General features: G+C 38.8%; 2 protein-coding genes across 3 annotated transcripts in view; one reads left to right on the forward strand and one right to left on the reverse strand.

Moving 5' to 3' along the window:
• CDCA7L (cell division cycle associated 7 like) lies at positions 1–26,872 on the forward strand. 2 transcript variants are annotated; one of them, XM_075212193.1, is made up of 8 exons: positions 1–136; positions 20,797–21,129; positions 21,507–21,575; positions 21,674–21,859; positions 23,025–23,159; positions 23,557–23,706; positions 24,107–24,243; positions 25,825–26,872. In XM_075212193.1, exons 1-8 carry the CDS (start codon positions 113–115, stop codon positions 25,853–25,855), a joined length of 1,065 nt encoding a protein of 354 aa, XP_075068294.1. In that variant the 5' UTR covers positions 1–112; the 3' UTR covers positions 25,856–26,872. The 2 variants fall into 2 exon arrangements, with proteins under 2 accessions (XP_075068294.1, XP_075068295.1); XM_075212194.1 differs by lacking the exon at positions 1–136 and adding an exon at positions 396–511.
• Positions 26,752–27,972, reverse strand: part of DNAH11 (dynein axonemal heavy chain 11) — a 168,513-nt gene continuing 167,292 nt past the window's right edge. Inside the window, exon 81 of the mRNA XM_075214347.1 lies at positions 26,752–26,795. Within this exon, the coding sequence (XP_075070448.1) occupies positions 26,752–26,795 (44 nt within the window). The remainder of the gene's footprint in view (positions 26,796–27,972) is intronic.

A 27,972-nucleotide genomic window follows, 5' to 3' on the forward strand; every position in this document is an offset into this window, starting at 1 on the left:
CTGACCCTCCCACTGCACTGAGATTTGGAGGGCGGCTGCAAGGGTGTTTGTGTTAATTACAAGACTGCAACATCTGTGCCATACCTTGTGTTACAGCTGGACCCCCGTCATCATGGACTTAGCAGCTGCAGGAAAGGTGAGCCCCCGGGTGTATGCACCCGCATTACATGTACATGTATGTACTCCACGTGTGCGGGCAGTCGCTCTCATCTGGATTTGGCGCCACTGGAGCGGAAGCTGCGGGATGCAGAGACAGCAATGCACACATTTAAGTGACACAATACTATTATTACCACCGTGTTCTGTATTAGTGTTTATACATACGATGGGTTACTGTAACATATTGCTAATTGTTAGAGGCTCGAGTAATGTAATTTATACATAGTACAGGGCTACCCCTCCAGCACGGTGCAGGACGCATGGTCCAGAAACTGTCCCGTTGCTGTATTGTGATTACTGTAGTAAATGCTGCAAGTACCATCCTTGCAATCTGACATTCAGGCAGTTTGGGGTATGCTGTCACGGTGAAATCTTTGATTACTGTTTAATCTTCCAGTGGGTTTTTAATTTGATAATTACTATAGTTTCTTGAAACCTGTTATTTTTGTGTATTGAGTTGTATACTATTAGGTTTTGCTGTATGTATATGTGTTTCAATATAACCTGATGATTTTAATACTTTATATTAAAATGGTGCTATCATATTCCAAAGCACTTTATGATGGGTTGTTAGTTTTTCAGCTTCCACGTGAATGAATAACTTTCCTGCTTAAGTTTTATAATGCTCCAATACCACCTTGGAAAATCCTAGGTGGCCCCTCAACTTACTGATGTCATACAAGTAAGATGTGTCAGTCAACAGTACACACCCATTCCCTGTACACACCCATTCCCTGTACACACCCATTCCCTGTAATACCATTTGGGCAGCACAGTGGCTAAAAAGGCCTTCATTGCCTTTTTAGTAAGGCATTTCTCCCGCTACCCTCTGTAGCAAGACATTTCTTCCTACCTCCTCTTAATTTATGTAACTAAAGTCCATGTGATTTGCTTGGGCGTGTCAGCAATGTTGTATGTCTCTCTTACATGGTAGGTCTCAATGTTCCTTCTTGTCCCCCTTATAGTAATCTGCATTTTTAGGTCAGTGTTTAATACTGTTGGAATTATTGCCACCATAATAATGAGTACCACCCCACAGGAAAGATAACTGCATCCACAGGCCAATTGCAGTCATCTTTGGCCACATTTTTGTTATTTTTTAAAAAAAAATGTTCAATTAACATTATGATCGATTTCGGTCGGATTATTATTGAGCATTTGTTTTCTTGGTAGGGCCACACAGCAGAGATGGCAGCATCAGCTATACAAGTTCTCATTTCAAGTTTAGTGCTATTTGGGCAGCACAGTGGCCTAGTGGTTAGCACTTCTGCCGCACAGCACTGGGGTCATGAGTTCAATTCCCGACCATGGCCTTATCTGTGTGGAGTTTGTATGTTCTCCCTGTGTTTGTGTGGGTTTCCTCCCACTCCCCCCCAAAAAAACAACAACATACTAGTAGGTTAATTGGCTGCTATCAAAATTGACCCTATTGTGTGTGTGTGTATGTTAGGGAATCTAAACTGTAAGCTCCAATGGGGCAGGGACTGATGTGAATGAGTTCTCTGTACAGCGCTGCTGAATTAGTGGTGCTATATAAATAACTGATGATGATACATAATAAGCAAAGTGGGTGGGTGTGTCTGGGAGAAACGGCTATAGGTGCAAGAGGAGCCTCTTTATTTATGGTAGTGTCCAGGCTATTGATCATGTGTGAGGTTCTTTTGAATAAATATTTTGATGGTGAAACCTGATAATTGTTAGTTAATTTCTAGAAGGTTTTTTATTTTAGAATTCTTGGACATAAATATTTTTATTTTTCTTAACCAATTTTGCATATAGGTATGAGGTACTGCCATGGCCAGCATTTCCAAGCACAGTAATGTCAATGTAGGATTTTGGGAGAATACATTGTGCTATAGAAACTGTAAATGAGTCAACAAATTGCTCTCTAGAAGAGATACATTAACTATATACTTATTATTTTGAAAGCAACTAAAGAAGAATTGTAGATTTGTAAATCTAAAGTCAATAAAAATGATCTTACATTTTCTCATGCATTTTAAAAGCAAATTTATTTGAACTTTGTGCTGGAAACTACGAACTGTACAACATCTAAGGAAGTAGATACTTATACTTTTAAGGATGAGTAGAAATAGTTTGAATTAATTTAGCTGCAATTTAGGAAGTTGGAAGAAAAATCTTTTTGATCCTATTTTTTTTATTATCCCAACATATTTCAGATCAGTTTAATACTGTACTTGAGAGCCAGAATAATTATTTTATTTTACCCATCTTCTAGAAGAAACTATTAAACATCCTATGACAATTTGTTTGTTTAAATAATGTTTTTTTTTTCTCCATTCTATAAATCTTGCAAGTATTGCCATAAAGAGAGAAGGTATTTTCTAATTCTACAAATAGGAACATGCAAAAAATAGCATTTATAAATGGCAACACAACTTATGTCTTTTATATGCTTGAATATGCAACTTTGGTATGAAATATATCTGAAACTGCCCACAGTAAAGTAACAAACGACTTACTCTGAGCTAAGTCCAAAGGTCACTTCTCCCCTCTCTTACTCCTTGATCTCTCTGCTGCTTTTGAAAGTCGATCATTCTCTTTTCCTCATCACTCTTTACTCCCTAGGTCTTCATGAAACAGCTCTCTTGGTTTGCCTGCTACCTCTCTGGTCACTCTTTTTAGAGTTTCTGCTTCTGACCCTTCCTTACCCCCTCTTCCGCTTTCTGTTGGGAGTCCCACTAAAGCTCTGTCCTTGGCCCTCTGCTCTTCTCTCTCTACACCACCTCTCTCTGTGAACTCATTCACTTATTTGGCCTCCAATACCACCTCTGCTGATGACATGCAAATTTGTCTTTCGTCCCCAGACCTCTCTCCTGCCTTCTTAACCCAGGTATCTAGCTGTCTGTCTACTGTCACAGTGGTTCTTGAAACTCAGCATCTCCAAATCCGAGTCCATCTTTCCTCCTGCCAATGTTGCCATCCCTCCCAATATCTCCCTCTTTGTTGACAACATCATTCTTTCTCCTGTCACCCAAGCCCACTGCCTTGGAGTCACCCTTGACTCGGCCCTCAGTTTTACCCCTCATATTCAGTCCCTCACCAAATCCTGCCACTTCCTCCTCCATAACATCACGAAAATCCGTTCCTTTCTCTCACAGAAAGCAACCAAAATCCTGGTCCATTAACTCATCATTTCTCGTCTCGACTATTGCAATCTCCTTCTCACTTGCCCTTCTAACTCTCACATTTCTGACCTTCAAACCATAGAGAATGCTGCGGCTAGGCTCATCTTCCTCCCCCACCGCACCTCTCCCGCTTTTCTTCTTCGTAAATCCCTTCATTGGCTCCCAATCCGTTTCAGAATTTAGTTCAAGCTCCTTACCCTCACTTACAAAGCCTCTACCAACGCTTCTCTCCCTTACATCTCTGACCTTGTCTTGAGGTAAATATCTATCAGGCTACTCTGCTTCGCCTCAATTCCCCTCTCATTTCCTCCTCCAATGCTCGCCTCCACGACTTCTGCCGTGCTGCCCCTAATATTTGGAACTCCCTACCCCATATCACTCGACTCTCCCGCAAACTTCAGTATTTCAAGCGCTCACTCAAAACTCACCTTTTCAAGCTCACCTGTCCTACCACCTCCTAACCATTATATACTTATTATATACTTATTATATCATCTACTCTTCCTCGTCTGCCATCTTCATTTCCTTCCAGTTGTTCCTACTGTTGATAACCACCCCATTCCCTGTACACACCCATCTATTTGTTACTTCTGTATCTGGTGGTTCGAAATCTGTGGTGCCTTATTAATAATAATAATAAAGATGAAGAGGCATCTTTACGTTAATAAGAATTGTTTTATTGCAGCTATTGAAAAGCATTTCTTTTTGGCCACTTTATTAAGAAATTGTCACTGGATCAGCTAAGCAATGCTCAGCTACCTGGCGGTACTGTCTGACAGAGGCAGGAGTTGTCCTAAAACTTGCCGCCGAGTCCTTTGGACCCTTTGAGCCGGCATGTGTACTGAAACTGGAAGCTCAGACTAAGGCTTCCAATTTCAGATTCTTTAAAAAAAATACTAAAGGTAAAAATAGAAAATGAAAACACAGAAAAAATGCTTTATGTGAATAAAGCATTTTTTTTTTCCTGTGGGCAATCTGGCTAACACTAGTACTTGGTAAATAGGCAGGAGCCCCCTGGCAATGGGGACCACCAGGTACTTTGGTAAATAGGGAGAAGTCCTAAATCCTGTGAAAACTCCTGTTCTCCTGACCCCATTATATTGGTAGTAACAGTATACTGAGGCATTTCTCAAGTATCACATTTCAGATCTAGAAAGTCTGAAATTCAAAACTATGGAACATGTTGTGTTGATTATTAGAGGGGGTGATCAGCTCCTCAAACTAGCCCAACGTGAAATTGCCCCCTTTCTTTTATATTTATTTATATTTTCTTACACCTTTTTAATGTTTTTATTTTATTACACATGTTTTCCCAATATAATCCATTTCATTATTGTGATAGTGATTTTTATTATTATTGTGTTATTACTGGAGAAATTGGAATGTTCCTGTGTTTCAATTACTTTTACTGCTTGACAAGAATGCCTTGTTTGTTTTTTATATGGAACAAATAACAGTGAATTTTATATCACTGTTTGGAAATTACAATTCCTGTTGTGGGTTGATGTACAACGGTTTCTTGTATTAGGTAAATAACTGGTACGCTCACTTTAACCAGAGCAAATATAGAGTCACAGCGTGTCTGTGCAAATAGCATTTCCAACATGGTAAAACATTGAGGTAAACATTAACTTGGCATATTAGGTCTGTAGCATCTATTATAGGATCCTAATTTATATTTAAATATACATAGCACTAACACTTTTTTTAGTTTTATTACTATTATTATTTTTTTACCACAATGGTGTTCCTTTCAGTAAAATCTTAGCATGAGCACGGGTGTATCCAATCATGTAACACTTGAATTTATTGTGATAATCTGGTGGGATTACTATGAGATTCCCCAGTAATGTAATTGAGGTCATCCAAGACAGCATTCTGCTTAAATTGTCTTAATAACTGCACCGAGGAACGTTACTAACTGCTTGCATCTATGATGGAGTACATTGAAGTTCAAAATCATAGGGGGAAATTCAATTGGCCGTGAGGTACCGCTGAAAGGGAAGATTAGCAGAGATTTTAGTAAACAGTGATGCAATGTGTCTCCGCTGACTGACCCAGAGACATCTCATGACCAATTGAATCCCCCCTCCCCCCCCCCCCCCCCCCCCCCCCCCATTCATTACATTAAACAGAGCTATTATGTGGTCTGGGAAAATCTGAAAATGTCCCCTTAACCCATGTGCAATTGAAAACTATTATTTGTATAAACTATGGTATGTTATCATCATCATCATCAACATTTATTTATATAGCGCCAGCAAATTCCGTAGCGCTTTACAATTGGGAACAAACATTAATAAGACAATACTGGGTAATACATACAGACAGAGAGGTAAGAGAACCCTGCTCGAAAGCTTACAGTCTATAGGACAATGGGAGTTAGAAACACAGGGGCATGTGCTACATCATATTGCACAATGGACCAGCCAGACTGCAAAGGTAAAAGTACTGAGTGGGCTGTGTGTGATGCAATGTTGGTCAGAAGGTTGTTGTCTTGCGTTAGCAGTGTAGAGGATGGCAATAGGGTAATCTAGGGAAATTAAGATGATGGTTGAGGAATCTCATAACCTTGTCTGAAGAGATGGGTTTTCAGTGAACGCTTGAAGGTTTGAAGACTAGAGGAAAGTCTTATTGTGCGTGGGAGAGAATTCCACAACGTGCGTGCAGCCCGTAAAAAATCCTGTAACCGAGAATGGGAGGATGTGATGAGAGTGGAGGAGAGACGTAGATCTTGTGCAGAACGGAGGTGTCGAGTAGGGAGATATTTCGAGACAAGTGAGGAAATGTATGTCGGTGCAATTTTGTTGATGTTAGTAGAAGAATTTTATATTGGATTCGTTGAAATATAGGCAGCCAATGTAGAGACTGACAGAGTGGCTCAGCAGAGGAATAACGGTTTGTAAGGAAAATCAGTCTAGCCGCTGCGTGCAAAATAGATTGTAGGGGTTCAAATCTGACTTTGGGAAGACCAGTAAGGAGGGAATTGCAATAGTCGATGCGGGAGATGATGAGTGCATGAATTAATGTTTTTGTGGTGTCTTGTGTCAGATATGTGCGTATTCTGGAAATGTTACTAACCATTATTGAAGCAGTGGTGCACTAATCAAGTCACTGTGCACTCCTTATGTGTTGCAGTAAAATACACAATTCATTCACTCTGGTACTGGTCCAAGACCAAGTCCCTTACTGAATCCATAGACCACTTCAACAAAATGATTCAAAGAGTGCACAAAGTTATGTCACTAACTAAGACTTCCTATGTAGTGTTTCTTTATTCTGGAAAGTGGGGCAGCTTGATGTTTTGAGGGTGCCGTCCCTTCCTCGGATGCTCCACAAAATCACCAATAGGTTTCCATACTGCTTGGGCTGCATGATCACTTCATCATCATCATCATCACCATTTATTTATATAGCGCCACTGATTCCGCAGCGCTGTACAGAGAACTCATTCACATCAGTCCCTGCCCCATTGGAGCTTACAGTCTAAATTCCCTAACATATACAAACACACACAGACAGAGAGACAGCGAAAGACTAGGGTCAATTTGATAGCAGCCAATTAACCTATTAGTATGTTTTTGCCTGCTTGTTTGTCTGATTCTGGATGTGTGTGGTCTTGTGCATCTTTGCGTTGCTTTACGTCGCAGCGGTTGCGGGCATGTGCAGACTTTGTTTCGGTGGAGGGCTGCCTGTTCGGCCGTCGTGTCTGTGAGGCCCTTCTGTCCGGTTGCTCAGGTGGTCCATCTGCGCTTCGGATCATCTGGCCTTTGCCGGTCGTCGGTGACTGTGAGTGGCCGGGTGAGTGCTCTTTTTCTGTACACAGCTGAACTCTATGGTTGGAGGTAGTGTCTTGTTCCATCTGCTCTGTACTTGCAGGTTCTGCAACGGGACTCTGTTGGCAAGTGTGCACGTCTGAACTTTCTTCTAGATGACAACATATTGTTTGATGCTATTGGATATATTAGTATATCTTTTATTAGTTATACTTTTGTTTTCATTTCTATATATGTTCTTTTGTACTGTTGTGATACGTTTTTGTATTGAGTTTTTGTGCGTCTGTGTTTTGGAGTGTTGGATGCAATTGTATATTCTACACATGGGAGTGCGACTTTTTTTTTTATCTCATTACATTTGTTGTGGTGGCTTTTGGCGCAGACACCTATTTCTCATTGTTTTTTCCTTCTTAATTGGGCATTCCCACTGCCCTTTATGACCGCAGCTTGTGGTTATTTATTTATTTATTCCAATCAGTAGCGCCATTAGGGTATGAGCTTGGAGTATTAACTTTGCGGATGCACTAACAGGTGTACCCGCATCTATACCCCTTCTCGTATATATTTTCTACATTTGAATGCTGGAGAATACTCCTGCATATTAATATTCAGGTGTATTCCTATATGCCTATACATTTGTTGTGGGGGATGGGTCCACTCTACGGGCATCCAGAACCCTCAGTCAGGCCCTGAACAAAGCTGGTAACAATGTAGTCATGATCCTTTACCATGATCCTATCACCTGCTATATGTCACATCTCAATATATACTGTATACAGCACATTTACTGTATAATCTAAACACACAGTTAAATACAATTTCAAAAACTTGAGGACAACCAATGTTTTAGTTATGTTTTTTTATTGGTAAAATATAGTTATATATATAATATAATAATAAAATATAATTTTTGTGTACTCTGCATTATAAAACTGCCCTGTGGCTCTCAGAAACTTGACCTATAAGTGGAAGCCTATGGACTCACAAAGAGTCGTCCTTCAGCACTCAGGAGAGGAAAAACCCCCTGTGGAGGAAACCTCTGGGGAACCATGGCTGCGAGGACCGCCCTTCCCTCTGGGCATTAAGAGGCTATGCAGAGTTAAATGACCAAAATATACTTTGTTAAAATATATAAATATAATATAAATGTAAAAAATAAATATAATATAAATAAAATAAAAAAATAATTTAATAAAAAAATATATATATATAATATAATAAAAAATATATTTAAAATATATAAATGTAAAAAATAAATGTAATATAAAATAATAAATATAATATAAAATAAAAAAATATAATAAGAAATATACTTTCTAAAAATATATAAATAAAATGTAAATGTAAAAAATAAATATAATATAAATAAAATAAAAAAAAAATATAATATAATAAAAAATATATTTTCTAACAATATAATGCTGAGCATTTCTTTATCAGTTTTTCCAGTCTGCTGTCTCCTTCTCATCTTGAAATGGGGCCACCAAGCTCTTCCGATGTCTCCTCGACAAGTATATCTCCATAATAATATTGTCTGTTTTCCCATTTTTCTGTGAAAATGCCAGCCATTTCCTTAGGTGGTTGTCCCAGGTAATAGTAACCCTGGGCAGGGAGACAGCAATTTATACCCTGGCAGGTATGACATTATAATGCAGAACATCGATGACATCACAAAGACACTAGTGTGCCCTGCCCTGCCCCGCCCACTGGGTGTGTCCTGCCCCCCCCCCTACTGGGTGTGTCCTGCCCCCCCCCTACTGGGTGTGTCCTGCCCCCCCCCCCCTACTGGGTGTGTCCTGCCCCCCCCCCCCCTACTGGGTGTGTCCTGCCCCCCCCCCCCCCACTGGGTGTGTCCTATGGAACCAGATTGTATTTGTGTATCGGTGGCAAAGTAATCACTTGCACATTCCCAAAGTGAAAGAATTTTAATATGAAAACAAAAATGTTTTAAACATTAATTAAAATAAATAATGCACATTTTGAGAGTGGTTGGCTTGGAGTCTGTCCCTCCTGCCATTGGGGGGGGTGGCAAACTTCGGTGCCTTTGTCTTCATGGAACTTGTTAGATCCATCATTTTAGTGCATTGGAGCCAGATGGTTTAGGTGAAATGCACAGATTTGGATTGTGGCTGTTTGTGCAATGTGGTGGCTAGTCTCCTGTAGATAGGGTCATTGGATGTGTTGTATTTGATCCCTGATGTTTATGGGGGTTAGGTATCTAGTTGGGGACCTGGGATTTGTTTTGTTTTTTTCTGGGGCTTGGGCCCAGGACTGTTGATTTTTCTGGGATGGTGCTTTATCTGCTCAGCCACTTTATCGGACCTTTGTGTGAGGTTGGTGGAGTGGTTGTGGAGGACATGTATCTTGTGTGTAGTGCTTAACTGTCTTGTGTGTTGCTTACTCTTGAATGTGTTTATTTGTTTGTTTCTGTGGGGGATCCATTGGTCCTGTTTACAGACTGTTGTATTGTTGTAATTTTTTGGAGTCTCATACTCTGGTTGTTTGGTGCGATGTGGGTGTTCTATTATACATATGATGTTTTGATTGTTTGATCAGCTTCCGATTGGTTTCAATTTGGGTGGATCATTCTCTGGTTCACCAGACCAGACGTCCCTTCTGGGACATTTCTGCTGCCTACTTATCATATAAATTTGTCTTTCTAACATACATACTTGTGAGATGTAGCTTTCAGCTGACGTGTAGCAATATATTTTGAAAGAAATAGTAGCCAGATATAGTCCCCTCCCTTCTATATTCATTAGAAGCTTAGGTAACAACTTGTTTCCAACCATAAGGCTAGGTACACACTGAAGAATTTTCCAACCGATTGTATCGCTAACGATTCTCTATTTTATCTCTAACAATTGTATCTACGACTGAAAGTCCGATCAGTCAGGCGATTCATGCATACACACTACACATGATTTACCTTCAGATCTGTGCTCTTCATCTGGTCCTCTAGTCTTCAGAGAATGACAGCACAAGATTCATTCATTCATGATTGTCACATTGTCACACTGACACTGATTAAAACCTCCTTGTTATAGTTATACACATGTCCTAACAAATTTTGTTAGTTTCTGTGACTGTGAAACTAAGCATTCTGTCTCAGAACAGACAAATGAATTATTGCTGCTACAGCACTCTCTACACTTATTCACCGGGACATTCATTGCTAACATCGGCTGAAAAGAGCCCGACTCTGTAACCTCTATGGAGATCGTGAGCATAAGTGCATACACACCACATGATCTGTCGGTGATTGATCGGAGAATATTAAACAGCACGACCAACCAAATGAAAAGATGATCAGCACTTTGGGACGACATTAGATCATCGTATCACTACACACACTCACACGATATCTGACCAAACGGTTGGATGTCGGCTGATTGGAGGTTTTTCGTGCAATCATTGGGCCAGTGTCTACCTAGCCTAAGGCAGGAAAAAAGGCAATATAACTGTGTTTACAAATATTCTTATAAATCAAATGGGTATGAATTTAATGAAAAAGAAAGGAGTGGACATCTTGTTTAAGTGCGATCTGATTCCATTCTGCAATAATTTCGAGCTGCTTTAGACAGTAAATCATTTATACATAAAGATTATGAGATTACATGTAGTCACTTGCCAGTTGCATGGCGGGAAACAGTAGATGTGTCGGCACTGGTCATAAATGACCATAGTTTTGCTCACTTTGCTGGAATTATAATGCATACACACCTGTCCCATCATCAACGTTTTCAACCTCCATAACTTCAGTGTTAATCCGGCCTCTGAAGAGAAACCGCTGTCCGTCTGTGGATGCTTTGTTATTCTTCAGTCGCCTTCAAATAAAATGAAATGTGCCATTATTGCAAAATACTGTTGTAAATGCTGGGCCTCGGGTAGAGGAGAATGCTAGTGCGTCTAGGGGCCAGATTAAAGAAACAACAAAAAACTTGCAACTGTTTAAACTCTGACTTGTTATCTTCAGTTGGAGCAAAGAAGCAATACCTGTAAAAATTAAAATAGGCATTTGTAGTGTCCTCTATTCGAATGTGCAATGTTATAATATTTTAAAAAAACAAGTGTGGGGGGGGGGGGGGGGGGGGAACATTTCCAACCCTTATAACTTTCCTTAAACTTCAGAAACTTATTGGGTATCAATATAAACCCGAGAATTATGGGAACACATTTCTATGTCCCCGCCAATGAAATATAATCTTGAAGGAAAAAAAAAAAAGTGTCCCCTTACCTAGTTTTTATGATCCTAAAAAAAACAAAACAGAATTTTAAAACGATAGTTTTATGAGCCAAATGAATGTCCTGTCTGTTGTTGGAAAAATACGCAAATCAAAAATACAGTAGGTGCCCTGTTCATTAAAGGGTTAATGAAAGGGTCAAATTTGTGGAAGTAATTTTTGTAATCCCTGCTCCAACCTGTGATGTGTAGTCATGCTCAATCTTTGCCTATTATATTTTTTTTTATGCTTCACCACGTTGCAAATCCATATACATGGTTACATCCATAATTCAGTTCAAGTTACTACTCAACTGCTCTCCTCGTTCATAGATCTCTAATCCTGAAATACTCATCCTCTTAGATCTGCCTCTGACCTGCACCTCCTTTATGATAACCAACTTTACTCTCAGCGCCAAGACTTGTCCTGTGCTTCTCCTCGCTTACGGAATTATGGAATTCCTACCCTACCTTTCCAGACTCTTTCCCTAACGTTTTGTAAAACCCACCTCTTCACTACAGCCTACGCTAAACCCACCTGGTGCTATTCCCATCTCCAATCTGTGTCCCACTTGCTCCTATTGTGTCACTATTTCCCTCACCTTCTACAAAGTTAGCTCCCGCTACCAGTTTCCTCTCTACCCGCTGTCTCACGGCTGCACCTCCTTTGTCAACCTCATATGTATTTCACCTGTTTTTATGTGTGATTTGTGTTTTTGTAAATTTGTTATTCTGACTGTCCGCCACTGCAGATTTTTGTGGCACCTTACCCTCAATTGACAACAATATTCTATTTGTATGTCGTCATAGCTGCAGCATTATATGAAGGCAATGTGAACTCTTTAAATGGAGCTTGTCTGCTCTCCCCCTTCACAGGCAACACATTGCTGTCAGCTACCTCATGGTAGCTCCCTTTCTTCAACAGGTGTTTGCAGCGAGACATACTTCCAGCGCCAGCATGCCTGTGCACCATGATTAGAATAACGCACCCCCTTTAGAAGTAAATCTCATAAAGCTGTCTGAAATCTGCAATTGTATTCAACTTTAGACCTCTTAGCCTTTTATACTAAATATAGACCTATTTTGCTATGCAGCCTAAAGCTTTACAGTGAAGCATTTTACTTTTGACGGGACTTGTGAACAGTTTAATGAGACTCTTGAAAATCATAGAGGGGAGTCCTAAAACTATTTTAATGGTGTTGGTGGAGGGGAGGAAGTAGCCTTTTGAAAATCAGCATCAAGTTTTCTTAATTAAAGCCTATCAGTTCCCAGCTAGAAATGGGGTGATGCATGTTCCTTCTTTGTTCCTAATCGGTAATTGTGCTCCCCTGAAGCTGGCTCCTTGGGAGTAGAGGTGGAAGCAATAGAAGAAATGGGGAAAAGAATTATTTAGCGCATAGTATTCTCAGCAGGGTTGTGGTACAGTCACACAAAGGTAAAAGAGCTAATGCAGTTTCTCTTGAAAGTCATTTTTTTATTCTTTGTAAAAAAGGCTCACAGCTCCTCACAAATATTCTTCCATTAAGTCATTAAAATGTTACATTGTTATAGTGCTTCAATTTAACCTCAGAGATGGGGAGTAAAACTCCTGCATAGCTAATCTCAGCTGTGCACTAGTAGTAGCGGGCAGCACATGCAGATATGGCAATGGGCAACCCATGGAAGTGTTTCACCAAATAGTAATATTGACAGGGCAAAGTGCATAAGAGTTATGCAATGGGGTAAAATGAACACATGTGCTGCTGGAGCTGGAATCATGCAATGCTGAACAAAGAAACTGAAAAACTAAAAGAATTGAGCCATGTGTATATTTACATTATAAAGAACTTTGTAAATATTGGGGGGGGGGAAAAGTCAGCTGAAGTGGAAATGACCATTTATTCTGAGAATCTGGTTCATAGAAACAAATGGATACAGGTCGTGGACAAAAAAAGAAAAAATCTGGTTAAATGTGGGACAGTGAGCAATGAGCATATTTAAAGCAAGGGTTTTCTACAGGTGTGGCTTGTGTTAATGTAGCATGTAATATCCGAACACTTTCTGGGTCATGCATAAAAATGCTGGACTGTTCTGGTTTCCTGTAATTCTGGCTAGTATGCTGCAAGAGGAGACTGACATTGAAGGAGGGAGGACAGTTGGGGGCGCAGTTGGCAGGAGCTTCAGCGACTGAGGCAGCTCAACTTATTAATGTTTCACAATCAACAGTGTCTTCGAAAGGAGAAAACCTCAGCAGTAAAGCACAGTAGTGGGTGGAAGGGCATACTCCAGGATCGTATTATCTGTGCAATAATTCAGAGTACAAGGAAACAAATGTGTGCAACTGCAGATCAACTGACAGCAAATTTGTTTTGTGTTGAAAGTAGTTTAATAAAGGTTAAGGTCAGTTTAACAAAAGTGATCCACTGAGAATTCCATAGGACATGTCATACTAGGGTTGCAGTGCGTAGGCTGTTTGTCGCACAGTTGCATAGAGAATATGCAATGGAGGAAGGTGTTCTCGCCGGATTAAACATTTTTCACCATATTCTTGACAAAAGCCCAAACCCTCTACAGCCCTGTGTGCTTGTTTCAACAGTGATGAGTTTTGGTGGTTCCAACATGTTTTGGGGTGCGTTCTCTCGGCATGCCTTGAGTGTAGTCATTCCATTAAAGAGCACAATCAATGCTAATCATTACTAAATGGTTCTGAGTGATCATCCAAACTGGATGTTGCAGCATTTGTCTCCTGGCAGAAGGGATGTCTTCCAGGATGACCATGCCCCCATCTATATAACATGTGTGGTCACCTAATGGTTTGGTGAGCTTCACCCTCATGTTCTCTATGTGTCTTGGCCTTCTTAGTCACGAGATCTGAACCTAAATGATAATTTATGAAATATTCTGAAAGGTCACTAAGATGGCATTTTCCAGCACCAATGACTTACTTGTGGGAGTATGGTGTGCAGGATGTATGCAGCAATTTCTTACATTGGTAGACTCAATGCTACAATGCATACAGGCCATACTGGCCGCACATGTTAGCCCAGTGCTCTGTTAAGTGACTTTATTTTTATTTTTTTGTCTGTTACTTGTAGTGTCCTACTGAGGGTATACACAGTTGGATGCAAAATTGATGTATCGGTGATTACTTATTTTCACTTAAGGATTCGGTGAAACATGGAGACTTAAACATGACCTATTTCTGCACAGTTACTGTTTATTTGCTAAATTTAACATATTGGTGAAAAAAGATCAAACTGAATATGACATGTACACAAGTCGACCACCCTGTCTGTTAGTACTATTCCTGCTTTGGAAGAAATCATAGCTACCATATATTTTCCCACACTTGAAGCTCAGAAATATTCTTAGGTCTTCTTGCATGACCAGACTTTCAATAGTGTTCAAGTCTGGGGACTGTGAAGGCCTTTCCAAATCCTTCATTCCTTTAATTATTCAACAATCTATTTTGATTGTCTTATCTGGGATATCTAATCTCTTTTCAGCTACAGTTTCATCACTGACTCTGGGATATTAATATCTAGGATTTGTTAATATTTCGTTTTATTATTCTTCCTACCACTTGGAGATTATTTCCTGTGCCAGTGGCTGCCAGACAACCCCAAAGCATTATAGATCCATCTCCATGCTTAAATACTGGCAAGTTGTTCTATTTCACAAATGCTTCACCTGTTTTCTACAAATCTTCCAGAACTTGCATTAACTTCAACAGTTCCCTTTCCACTTCCATTTCTTTGAGGTTAACAGTGGAAATTACAATCTGGAGAATTTTAAATAATGTTTTTATATCCATGTCCTGCTTTGTAACACCTAATTATCTTTATATTTAAGTCCTCTGTCAGCTGGAGCTAATTGCTGTTGAGTGTAGGTAAAACATCCTGAGAGGGAAAAAGGGTCCGTATTTATTCAAATCTGGAATTCTCTCGTTGCTTGGCTAAACGAGAATAAAGTTTTGCGGTGTAAAAAAAATAATAAATTAATAAATGAACTGGAAGGGTGTCTAAACATTCAGCTGCATTTTTGTTTTTGTGGCTCCCCACCAATTTCCCCTCCCGAAAAAGTCTTAAAGAATGTCTGTGTAATTTGAGCATCTTATAGGTCTCACTAGTGTTGATGCATAGTATACAGAAATATCCTTTCATAATGTGTGATCGGAATTGACTAACCCAGTGGTTCCCAAACTGTGTGCCGTGGCTCCCTGGTGTGCTGCAGCGATCTCACAGGGGTGCCTCGGCCAGGGCCGTTTGTAAGCAAGGCAGGGGACTTCTTGGTAAATAATTTGGCTTGGGGTGCCTTGACAAAATTATGGAGACCCTAAGGGTGCCTCGTACTGAGAAAATTTGGGATCCACTGGACTAACCATTGGACATCCCACCAATTGGGTAGTGAGATCACACTGCTCGCATTGTGCTTGCCAGCTCTAAAAAGGTATGTCTGCACTAATGAACCTGTCGCTAATTTAAGTCAATTGCATGGAAGTATAGTTTACTCAATAGCTTGGGGACTCTGCATTTCTGCACTGTGACAGATGGCAACATGTTTGGGCAAAACCTCTGCTAGAAAATTGCATTGGTATGTTAAGTGTCTGTGGGCTTTATTTTTTTTTAAAGTTAATAGATACGTCATACTCCATATAATGAAACAAAATGACAAGGGGAAGCCCTCTCGATCAATCCTTCTCTGATCAGGGAGACTTTTCCGACATCCTTTGAATTTTTCATGACACAGCACACCTAAAGGAGCCATACTGAGATGCTGCACTCCGTGTAGACATGCTATCTTTCTATATTACTCTTTTTATTGTTAAAATAGAAATATGTAACAATATCTTTTTAAGCTTTTAGTAAAGTTTCTAGTATCTTGTAATCCGACGCTGCAGATCTCTGATCGCACCAGCATGCTGACCGTAAATTATGCCGAATGGACAGCTCTCCGGCAGTACACTTTTTCATGTCATCGCGACCTCTATGGATGTTAACTTAAAGCGGCAATGTCGGATTAACATTCATAGAGGTTGCAATGACGTGAAATCGTTTTTTGTTCAATTCGGATTTTATTTGTAGGTCTCTGTGTCAGAATTGTCATCATCGTTAAAGCATACCCAACCCCTCTTACAAGTAGTTATTTTATTTGATTAAAAGAAGAAAAAAAAAATACATGACTCTAGTAGAAACCGCTATGTAGTAGACTGGAAAGTGCTTTAAATTGACATTCATAGATATGTGAGAAGTATATGCATTCAATTAATGTAGAAGGGTTGGTGATACTGGTGTTAAATTGGGTTTGGGTGTTGTGAATGAAAAATAATTCAACTTGAAACTGATGATTCAGTCCTGTTCATTATTATATATTGATGCTTTTAGTGATTGAGTACTGAATTTTTTTTGTTTCTTTTTTTTTTTTTTTTTTTAACCGTTTATTGAAGGGTGTTTTTAAAGAAGAGACATATATGAAATCTAAATGAATGGGAGGAGGGTGGGACAGAAAAGAAGAAAAGAAAAAAGGGCAACAGGAGGAAGGGAAGAGGAACCTAAGCATGAAACTACTGCGAAAACATAGTGGGGGGCATTGTTTAGATGACCTTTCTGCTCACACACTTGGCAAAGGGTCCACCACGCATAATTGAAAAATAGAAACTGAGATGCACATGGGGAGGGGGGTGTTATGCAGTGACCTTGTCATAGGATAGCCTAGAATTTACCAGAACTGTTGCAAGTTTATCACAAGTATACCCCAGATTGTTAAGTTTGCTGAATTCCGTTGACTGTGGGGAGGTCAGGGTGTTACCAGTTAGCAGCTATTGCGCACTTGGCATTAAGAGTGTGGCGAATAAAAGGCGACGTATCCGTGTTGGTGTCCTGACCTGCGTAAAAGTGAGGCACATGGGCAGTTAGGAAGCATCAGGTTTGTGGCATTGCAAAGTAAATCATGAATGCAGCGCCACAAACTCACAATCTTAGGGCAGGTCCACCAGATGTGAATTAAAGAGCCATCTTGACTGCAGTCTCTACAACAGGATTTTTTAAAGAATCGGACAAATCGCATATAAGTGGGTGGGTAAATACCATTTATAGATTTCTTTGAAGTATATATATATATATATATATAAAATATAAAAATAATGTCAGGTTGACCGTGATTGATAAAGAGTTGATAAATGATAGATGAAACCAATGTTGCGCAATTTCCATTTACAGAACGTTTCTAGGGGGGTGAACTGAGTGGTATAAATGTCGAATTTGCAAGTAATGAAAAAACGTTTGTGTGGTATAGAACAGTCAATGAAGGTCTGCAAACTAGGGAAAGTACTGCAGAGGGGCAATGTCGGGTTGAAATATTATATTGTGCTGGGACAAAACTGCAAAGTAGATGCCTTCCCACCCGGTAGAGAACACGAGGTTATTCCGTAAGGGGGTCATCATAGGAAGATTGCGGATAAGCTGATAACTATGCGTACCATAGTCCCAAATGATGAGTGAAAAGTGTTTAGTGGATGGGTAGGGAAGGGAGAGATGGTCTATATTTAATGGAGATCCACAGAAGAGTGTATTTATTATCTTTACTTTTTCCATTGTACACCTCTTCTTTTGGAGCACTAATTCGCTCACTTGGCCTCAAATACAACCTCTATGCTGATAACACCCAAATCTATATATCTTCCCCTGACCTCTCCCCTTCTGTACTATCTTGTATAACCAACTGTCTTTCAGCTATCTTCACATGGATGTCCCAACGCTACCTAAAGCTCAACATATCCAAAACAGAGCTTATTACAGTACAGTTCTGAGCACCACTCTATAAAAAAGATAATTTGGAACTAGAAAGGGTTCAGAGAAGGGCGACAAAATTGATAAAGGGTATGGAGTCATTAAGTTATGAGGAAAGGTTAGCCAGTTTAGGCATGTTTACTTTAGAAAAGAGGCGTCTAAGGGGAGATATGATTACTATGTACAAATACATTAGGGGTCAATACAGAGAGCTTTCATGGGAACGTTTTACCCCAAGGACTATACATAGGACACGTGGTCATCCCCTAAGGTTAGAGGAGAGGAAATTTCACAACCAGCAAAGGAAGGGGTTCTTTACAGTAAGGGCAGTCAAGATATGGAATTCATTGCCAGGGAAGGTTGTGATGGCAGATTCAATAGATATGTTTAAGAAAGGGTTAGACAAATTTTTAGCAGAAAGGTGTATCCAGGGATACGACCGTTAATTTAAAATAAAGGATAGTAGTGGATATAGGGTAAAAATTGGATTGCAATATTGAGTCTGGGGGGATTTTCAAAATTGAAACAGATTGGTGGTTGCCTACTCTGGATTAATTTCAAATATAAGTGCAGGATCGCAGGAGATCCAAAATAGGTTGAACTTGATGGACTGGTGTCTTTTTTTCAACCTCATAAACTATGTTACTATGTTACACCGGATCACCTTCTATTAAATGGATCCGCAGAATTGCATATAAAACATAAGTTTATTAAAAACATAAAAACCACGCACACTGCAAATATTTACCAATGATCAGTGCACTGATCTATAAAAACACAATGTGGAACACCGTAGAAGAACATAAAAAAAAAATCGTAATCCAATAAATACTACTCCGTTTAAGTTATCACCACAGGAATAAATCAATAGGTATCTTCCACTGTGTGAATCTAAATTCCATCCGTAGTAACCAATCCCACAGCAATTGAATGATACTGAAGTCTGTGCTGGATAAACCTTGAACCACAAAGCAGACTAGGTATAACTTGAAAAATCTCACTCGAATGTGATGTGTAAATCAAATGTTACATGCACCCGTTGGAGTTCCTCAATAAAAAAAAGTCGACAAGGTAGCAAGCAAACAATAGATTGAATAAATGTATGCGATAGTCTGTCAGAGTAGCCAACAGTCGGCAAAGTGTAAATGTTCGGCATAAAATAACGATCTGGTATTTAATGAATCACCGCACAATCTTGAATATAAAGGTGCTTGGTTCAAATTAGCAGATAGAAAGCACAAATTATGGTCATTCCGAAAAGGTATCAATCTATTACAAAGTCAGGCACTACGTCCAGGTTAGCAAATTGAATACCGTTTAGATGAAACGTCGGTTTTCCCCTGGTCTTATGTAGCCTTCATTGTTCTTTCCATCTCTGCCAGATCAATTAAATAATAGCCGTGATCACAGGTGAGAATAGAATAAAATCACATAGTCCAACAGACCAGCCTTGAAGGATTACAGATGTGCCACCAGATTAAATAAAAATATAAAGTTAGACTGTAAAAATCTGTTAGATCTATATCTAGCAATGCTGAATGCTGTGTATTTTGTTGTTTTTTTATTTGGAGAAAGAGGGAAAAGGTGGGGGGTAAAGTGATATAAATATGAAACTATAAACTTGTTTTAGGGAATTATTGTAGCGAGCTTAGAGCTTACATTGTAGTATGTAGACTCATTGGGATATTGCCATATCGTTCTCCCATCAGTATGAATCTGCCGTAACTAGTATTCCTCATACTAGGCAATGTTCAATCTTTCAGTGTTTGTGTTACTTTACACATAGCCAAAAAACAAGAAGGTGCGTTTGGAAACAAATGGTTGTGCTGGGTCTTCTGCTGCCACCGGTCATCTGTAACCGATGAGGAGTGTTCTGGCTCTTTCTGGTTGTTTGTTCCTTGACTGACTGTGGCCATCTCTTTACTCTGCACAAGTATGGCAGCCTCCATTGACCACTTCAGGCAATGGTCTTTTTTTTGTCCATGGGACCAGCATTGGTGTCATGCGGTTGGACAGTAATTGTCACTATACTCATACTGTTGTTGTTTTTTTTTCTCCATATACAACTCTGCCACTAACACTAATCTATGAACATGTATTTAGAGTGTAACAAATCTCACAATACTGTCAAGGAATAAATGTGTACAAACTAAAATGTTTACTCTTACACATAAGATGTTTACAGAGAACCTAACCCAGCTTAACTGTTGAAGCAGCTAGGATAGGGGAGTGTGCACCTGAATGGATTGGTTGGAGCTTCTGTCTGATCAGGCGATGCATTTACTAAACTCATATTTACTGTGAGCTTTCACTGCCAATCCTGACATCCTTCTCCTGCTGGTTGCTGGTGTGCTTATGCAGTATGATAGTGGTGGGAGATGCTCTATTAGTTATGCATACACCTGGAAATTGTTGGTTAAAGGGTGTATTACCATGTCATGATTTGCTATTACCGTATATAATGTGTTTTGGTCACTTAAAGCACACCTGTCTCCTGACAGCAGCCATGAAAATGCAGCCTATCAATTCATTAACAAGTGACCTCACTATGGCAGTGGTTCCTAGTAAATGATGGGCTGCATTCTCAGGGACATTGGTTCAATCCACAAATTAGCTGCTTATAAACAGTGAGAGAGACAAGTCCGTTAATTCTAATTAAACTTAAGCTAAATGCTAGACTACTCACTCATACATCATCTCTAACAAAATAACTGTTTACTTAGGGCATGAGTGATGATGAGCATAACGACGATGTGCTATCGGACAAGGAGGAGGAATTCATGCCACCTAAAAGGAGAAGGTTTGGACTGCGTGTGGCCCTGCAGTTTCCCAGCAAAACGAGCGTAAGCAAGGATAAAAAGTCTTCCGATAATCCTCCTAAACCAAAGCCGAGCCTGCGGGCCAGAAAAAAAACCTCTGCCAAGGAGAAGAAACCACAAAACGTCAACGATGTAAAACCTGAACCTGATTCAGAGGGAGGAAATGGCAAATCTAACCAGGAAAATTCAAATGCTCTGCTTAAAAGGGCAATGAACATAAAAGAAAACAAAGCTGTGGTAAGTTCTGCATGGAAAGATTAGTTCACCCAGAAAAAAAAATCGTAAATTTCCTAATGCCTCCATGATGTCACTTGTTCTTAATAAATTGATAGGCTGCATTTTCTATGAATGTGGGTCCAGCCAACAAAATGACTGCTTCCCCTATTGCAATATTGTTATTGTGAAGCGCATGCAGTATAACCAATCACTGTGGAGTACCTACTGTGAGCTTTGTGCCAGATGCAGTGGCCTTATTTGCCTTTGCCGTATCCTAGCACCATGGTGTAACTAGATATCACAAGAGCACTAACTCCATAATGTTGGGTCGTGCAAATATTTGTTAACATTTTTTCAGTCTCCTGCGTAATCTAACCTCTTAAAATTTTTAATTTCAGCTTGCCCAGCTTCTTGCCGAGCTGAACTCCGTGCCTGAATTCTTTCCTTTGAAAACCACTACTCCCTCTGTAAGTTCACAGATCAGCTGAACATATATATATATATATATATATATCTTGTTTTTTTTTACTTTGCAATAAGGCTTTAGTTGTTTTTCTTTCTTTAGAAGCAGAAAAAGACCAGTCGTAGATCGTTTTCTGAAGCTCCCATTGAAAGGCGCACTAATCCAACCAGGAGTGCACGCCCACCAGAGAATTTTGCATTGGAAAACTTTACTGCATCAGCTATGCAGTTTGCAGAACACCTCCAAAAGTATGGGAAAAGAGCTTTCCTGAAGCGCACACTAAGCGATGTAAGTATCACCCCAATAAACGGGGTCTGTCAGATTCCAAAACTTTTAGGAATTTGTGTAAGCTGAAAGTGCCCAACCTCATTCAACAATTGCCTAGGTGTAATATTTTATATTTTTGAAGTGATTGTCTTTACCTGAAATGTAGTCCATCACACTCCTATGTGTTTTTCAGGTGAATGTATTTAAATGGACAATTTTTATTTTATTAAATTAAATGTATAAAAACGGACAAGGAAACAAATTTGCACTGTACAACCTGTGGGTGCCATATACTCATCATCACAATACAGCGTGAAAGTGTTGTATTATGCATTGGTTTTTTTGTGACTATTTTTGCACAGATGTGGGCACATTTCTGAAATGCACATAGTATGCAAGTCAAAACAGAGCGAACTGCAGGATGGCAAAATTGGATAGATATATCCAGGGGTGTTCATAACTAAATGCAGGTTAGGCCTCCCCGTGCACTTTTTTTTATTATCCAAATGTACAAGCTAGATTTCCGCTCAGTGGGAAAAAATATTTAAATGAGATTGAGGTAGAGACATTTACATGTTTTTGGAAGTGGTAGAAACCATTCTTCACCTTTTTATACAATAAATAAAATGGACCCCTTTTTTTTTCCCATACAGAAGTACTTTATATTAGGGCATTTCTGAGTATACTTCTACCAATGTAAAAAAAAAAAATAAAATACAAATCTTCAAATCTACAATACTGGCTCATGTAAATAATACAATATGAATGTCCTCTTACACACATGTTTTATTTAAGCCCTAAATGAGCGGTATCTTTGGAGACCTTGGAACACTTAGGACACGGTGGTTCTAAAAGGAAAAGACAGAATTTTTTAGTGATGATTTTATGGTTCCCACCACACACATTTCAAAGGTGGACATAGCCTTAAAACCTTGATTTTAGGTAACTGCATTAGTGGCATATGCTGTTATATGATCGCCAATATACATATCCATTCTAATACTCTGGCCATCAATTTGTTTCATCATTTTGAAGTGTCCATACTGACAGGTATTTGTTTGTGAACCAAATATGTCTTTGACGTGACAGAGAAATAATGTGCACGTTATGCTGCCAATGCATTCAGATTTTAGTTGAAAAATTAACCAGATGGGTGATTTTTTTTTTTTTTTGTGGGGGATATTAGGAGGAACGAGAGGAGATTCTAAGAAGGAGGAGATCATCCAAATGCAATTCTTACCGGGCGGTAGAAGACATTACAGAGGACGAATTGGAGAATATTGCGGTGACCGGTAAAGACAAAATTTATGACAAAATATTGGTAATTTTTTTTTACCCTTTAAAATATGAATACATTATTATATTATATACATTATTATATTATATACATTATTATATTATATACATACAAAAACACATTACTGATTTTGTAATGTTGATTTTAAATTATTTCCAAATTCCCTTCTAGTAGTTGAAGAGTAACTTGGTAACATTGTGCTGTGTAGTCTGTAGAAGCCGTGAGATAAGTGTATACCTGCAGCACCTGTGCTTTTACTGCACAATACTTTTACATTTGATTCTTTATATTCAAATGTGCTGCTAACATCTGTGAATAATCCGTATTCTTGACATTTGTAATCATGTAATTGCATAGGCATTTGTTTCATTACTTTTGACATTGTGTTTCTATTTACAAATATTCTCTGCCTTTTCCCTAGGGAAGCACTTGTCACCAGTGTCGTCAAAAAACAGCGGACACCAAAACCTTCTGCCGCAATCCTGGCTGTGGTGGCGTCAGGGGCCAATTTTGTGGGCCCTGTCTACGGAATCGCTATGGTGAAGATGTGCGGGAGGCACTTTTGGATCCTGTAAGTAATCAAAAATAGCTGAAAATAAGTGTGTAATTTCCGTATAAATCTATATCTAGAGAAATTAATTTTATTGTATATTACTTGGTAATCCTGCAAATTACAGCAATATTTAAAATGGTAGCCTGGAATAGTAGTCTGTTCTCTATTCCTGTACCTGACTGCTAGAGTTATTCTACATTATAATTCATGACATTCCCAGGTGGTTGTGCATATTTTGTGTTTATAGAGACATACGGTGAAGTGGGCTCTTGTATGCTAAATAATAAGAAATTGGAAATGTTGCAAACGTGTTTGTTAAAAAAATAAATAAAAATAAAAAATCTAGCCAAACTAAAGGTAAAACACAAGCACAGAGGTGTAAAGCTAAATCTTTACACTTCCCCCCCTCTCCCCATAGGATTGGGTATGTCCTCCGTGTCGTGACATCTGTAACTGCAGCTATTGCCGCAAGAGAGATGGACGCTGTGCCACAGGGATGCTTATTCACCTGGCAAAATTTGCTGGTTATGACAACGTCAAAGAATATCTTGAAAGGTGAGCTTGTTTTTATATTTTAAAGCTTCATGCCAGCAGTCTGTCTTGCATATGTGTATATATGGTCTGGAGACCTAACATGGAGTATGTAAGGGGTGTTTTATCCGGCCTGTCCTCACTCCCCTCCTGCTGCCAGGTTATCAGTGATGGACTGTAGCTCCAGTTCCCAGGCACCCAATTGACACTGATAGATCACTAGTAATAGTGGTAAAAAGCTACCTGGTATACCAGCATGTATAGAGCTTTTCTCTAAACGGTCTTTGCAGTTTGTGTGGATTAACTATTGTACAAAATTTTGAAAGATTTTATACTAATATGGTTGATGGATTAGAGATCAACTTAAAGTTGATAAATTAAGGCGATGTCTAAAAGAAAGAAGTTCCATTCTTAGCAAAGTGTTGTAATCTGGATTTTTAGCTATTTGAAGTAAATATGCCAGAGCACTCCACCAGCAACTAGCCTTCTTGCGTGCAGTCCTAGTGCTCTGGGGATGATGATATCCTTGTAGGGTGGGAGCCCCAGCCCATTAACCTATTTGTTCTGGACACGGGCCAGGCCAGAGGTCATTTTTGACTAAAGGACTTGTTTAAATGTCTTATTTTATGTAGTTTTTTCTGAACAGGTTGAAAAGTGAGGCTTATGGTCTGGGCATTTGCAGAGGTCATTGTCAGTCTGGAGTTTCAATCTAAGGAAGTGACTCCATGCCCAACAAAATCCAAATGTCAGCTTCCACGTAACAGTACTGAGGAGCAGATACACCTTGCTCATATCGCCTCGTGGCCCAATTTGAGACACTCACTCATACAAGAATAAATGTGCCTCCTTGTTGTCCACAACTTCTAGTCCTATTATCCCTTACTCCCACCCTGGGATCTGTATACACATGCATTTTGCACCTATGGATAATCTCTGTGCATCAACTGAGTGGCAGGGAGGGGGTTAAGTACCAGAAGGTTGTTACTGGGCTTGAGTAAATTACAAATCTGGTGGGAAACCAGACTTGCATATTAGCTAAAAATTCTGGAGGTGCACTTATTGTTTAAAAGCAAGCAACTTTGGGAATAAGCATTTTGCATATAAAATGTAAAATATATTCTAGCATGCTAAAAAGGTGTTGCCTGTCAAAAAAGCATACACAGGAAAACATGGCTTGTTTAGAACCTGTGAAAAGTGCTCATTGCGAACAAGTGACTTTGGTAAAAAATTTTAAAAAGGGGTTCACCACCTTGTAAAATCATTGAATCAATTCCTTCTAAAATAAACCTATTGAATAGGGAAAAATATGCATTTTAATACTTCCTCCAAACAATAAAATAAATACATTTCAAAGGGGTTTGTTTTTTTCTGAAAAAGCTCCATATTTATTTAGAGATAATTTTTGTTTTTTAAAGGGTACAAATTTCAGAAATAATTTTAAGTGGCATTTCTCAATATATTCCATTTTTGTATACTTCAGAATTATAAATATTTTACAAGTGTTATAGAATATGCTCTGATACAGTAGGCCATTTACATTTTGTACATAATTTAATAATTAGTATATGCCTGTAATTAATCATTATCTATATTTTTCTCTTTCAGCTTACAAAAACGACTGGTGGAAGACGACTGAAGGAGTTGAAGGAAAAAATTTTTTTTTGGGCTAATGGTTTAAATGCAATAGAATATATGTGTGCACACCTGAAATAAATCTGTTAATACATGTGTACTAGATGTAAGCAGACAGAAGAACAATGCATATTTTGGCATTATCATCAGCTGCAACATAATTATTAAGCTTCCCTCTTTGGCACCTTATTCATGAGCAGAATGATCAAAACTTGTTGGAGACTATTTCAAGATATCAATGTTCCTATAGTTTCAGGTGCAGCCAAACTTTATCGTGGCACAAATAATTTTGTAAATTACAGAGTATCTGCCATGACTTCCATACACGTTCTAGCATGCGAAAGCCTTTTCTTTCTGCTATGTCTAAATATTCACGTTCTGGCACTAAACATTGAGCCTCTATCCACAAGACAATGTTGTAAGCTGTAAGAGGTGACTAGGTATATTGTATACACCATCTAGACCTTTATACATTAAGCCCAACGAAAAGGTTTTTAAACGTTTTTTTTTATTTTTTTTTTATTTCTAATGTTCAGTTTTAAATACATGGTTTTTATTGTTCACTGCTTGTAAGTGATTATAGCTTGTGCAGTACCAGTAGAACTGTTCAACTTCAATTAATGTCACTTTAGAATTTTCTTTCTTTCCTATATTTGCTACACAACCTTGAATATGTTGACTGTAAATGCTTTTATATCTGATCTTAGAGTTCTCTATATTTCTATAATTTTATATGGAAAAAGAATTATCCAGACCAGAGATTACAGCCATAAGTCCTGCAGAGTTCTGTTAAATAGGTGTTTTAAAAACTGACACAATTAGTGGAATACTGCAAATGCTATACAGTTAGTAACAAGGCCACGCCTGCGAGAACCCATTTAGCTGGCTTCTCCTTGGTCTTCAGGTTAAATGTCCAAACGTATGTAGGATGTCCCACCGAGCACCTAGAGAGAGACAGAACTGCTGTATAATGGTCTGTACATAATCTTTACAACATTTTAAATAAAATATCTGAAAACTATTTAGACGTCTGTCTAGTTAATATTGCTGGATAATGTCAAGGAAACAAATATAAATGACTAAGTGGTTATGGTCAGGTTGCATATGTGTGCAAATGTATACCCATGGCTGGGTCAATTGTGGGAAAAAATGTTTATTATCCAGCCTGAAGGCCGCAAGTCAGACATCTCTTCAATAAGGTTTAAGTAGTTTTTCAGGTAGAATTTTAGAAGAAGCGTCAAATACTGAAATTGCCTCACTGTGTTCCAGCATCAGTCGGGTGACAGGGGTTTTCCTAACGAAAAATATATATATTCTTGGCGCTGGATTATATTAAAAATACGTCCACAGATAGCTGACGTGGCAGCACCTCTGAGTTCTTAATGTGAAAAAAACATTAAAAAAAAATCACAGCGCTGGAACGCCACATCCCAAAATAAAACCGGAGATGTGTACTTTGGAATATCGTAGAATCCGTGGAAATTAATATAAACAACACTATTTTATTTTTGTTAACATAAAAACATAACAGATTAAACAACAATAATCACTAATACCAATGAATAGATTCTGACCAGTACTGTTCTACATATATTCTATAAGGAAAATAAAAATAAAAAATGTATAATAAACAATTTAAATGAACATGTGTGTGTATATAATATATATATTCTACACACACACACAACTTTTCTTTATTAACGATTTATTTTGGCTTGTCTTATCACGTTCTATATATAGATGTTGATTCTAATGAAGACCTCTATTGTATACCTATCTGAACTCCAGAGACTCATCAATCCAACCTAACCTATAAGTCTTGAAGTCTCACAATGAACCAAAATCTTGAATGTCAGTATAGGTCAGTGATGGCTAACCTGTAACACTCCGGGTGTGAAACCACAAGCCCCAGCATGCACTGCCAGCTATCTACTGACAAAGCATGCTGGGGCTTGTAGTTTCACAACACCTGGAGTGTCACAGGTTAGCCATCACTGGTATAGGTAAAGGCACATGTTTAGGCTAATCATTTGTGTTATCTTCTGTAATAGTGATCTGTTGCTAGTTGACATGTACATCTGCTCTATTATTGCAGAGATGCAACGCAAATTAGAGTCGTCA

This window comes from Mixophyes fleayi, chromosome 5 (assembly GCF_038048845.1).
Source record: "Mixophyes fleayi isolate aMixFle1 chromosome 5, aMixFle1.hap1, whole genome shotgun sequence".
In the NCBI taxonomy this organism is placed as follows: domain Eukaryota; kingdom Metazoa; phylum Chordata; class Amphibia; order Anura; family Limnodynastidae; genus Mixophyes; species Mixophyes fleayi.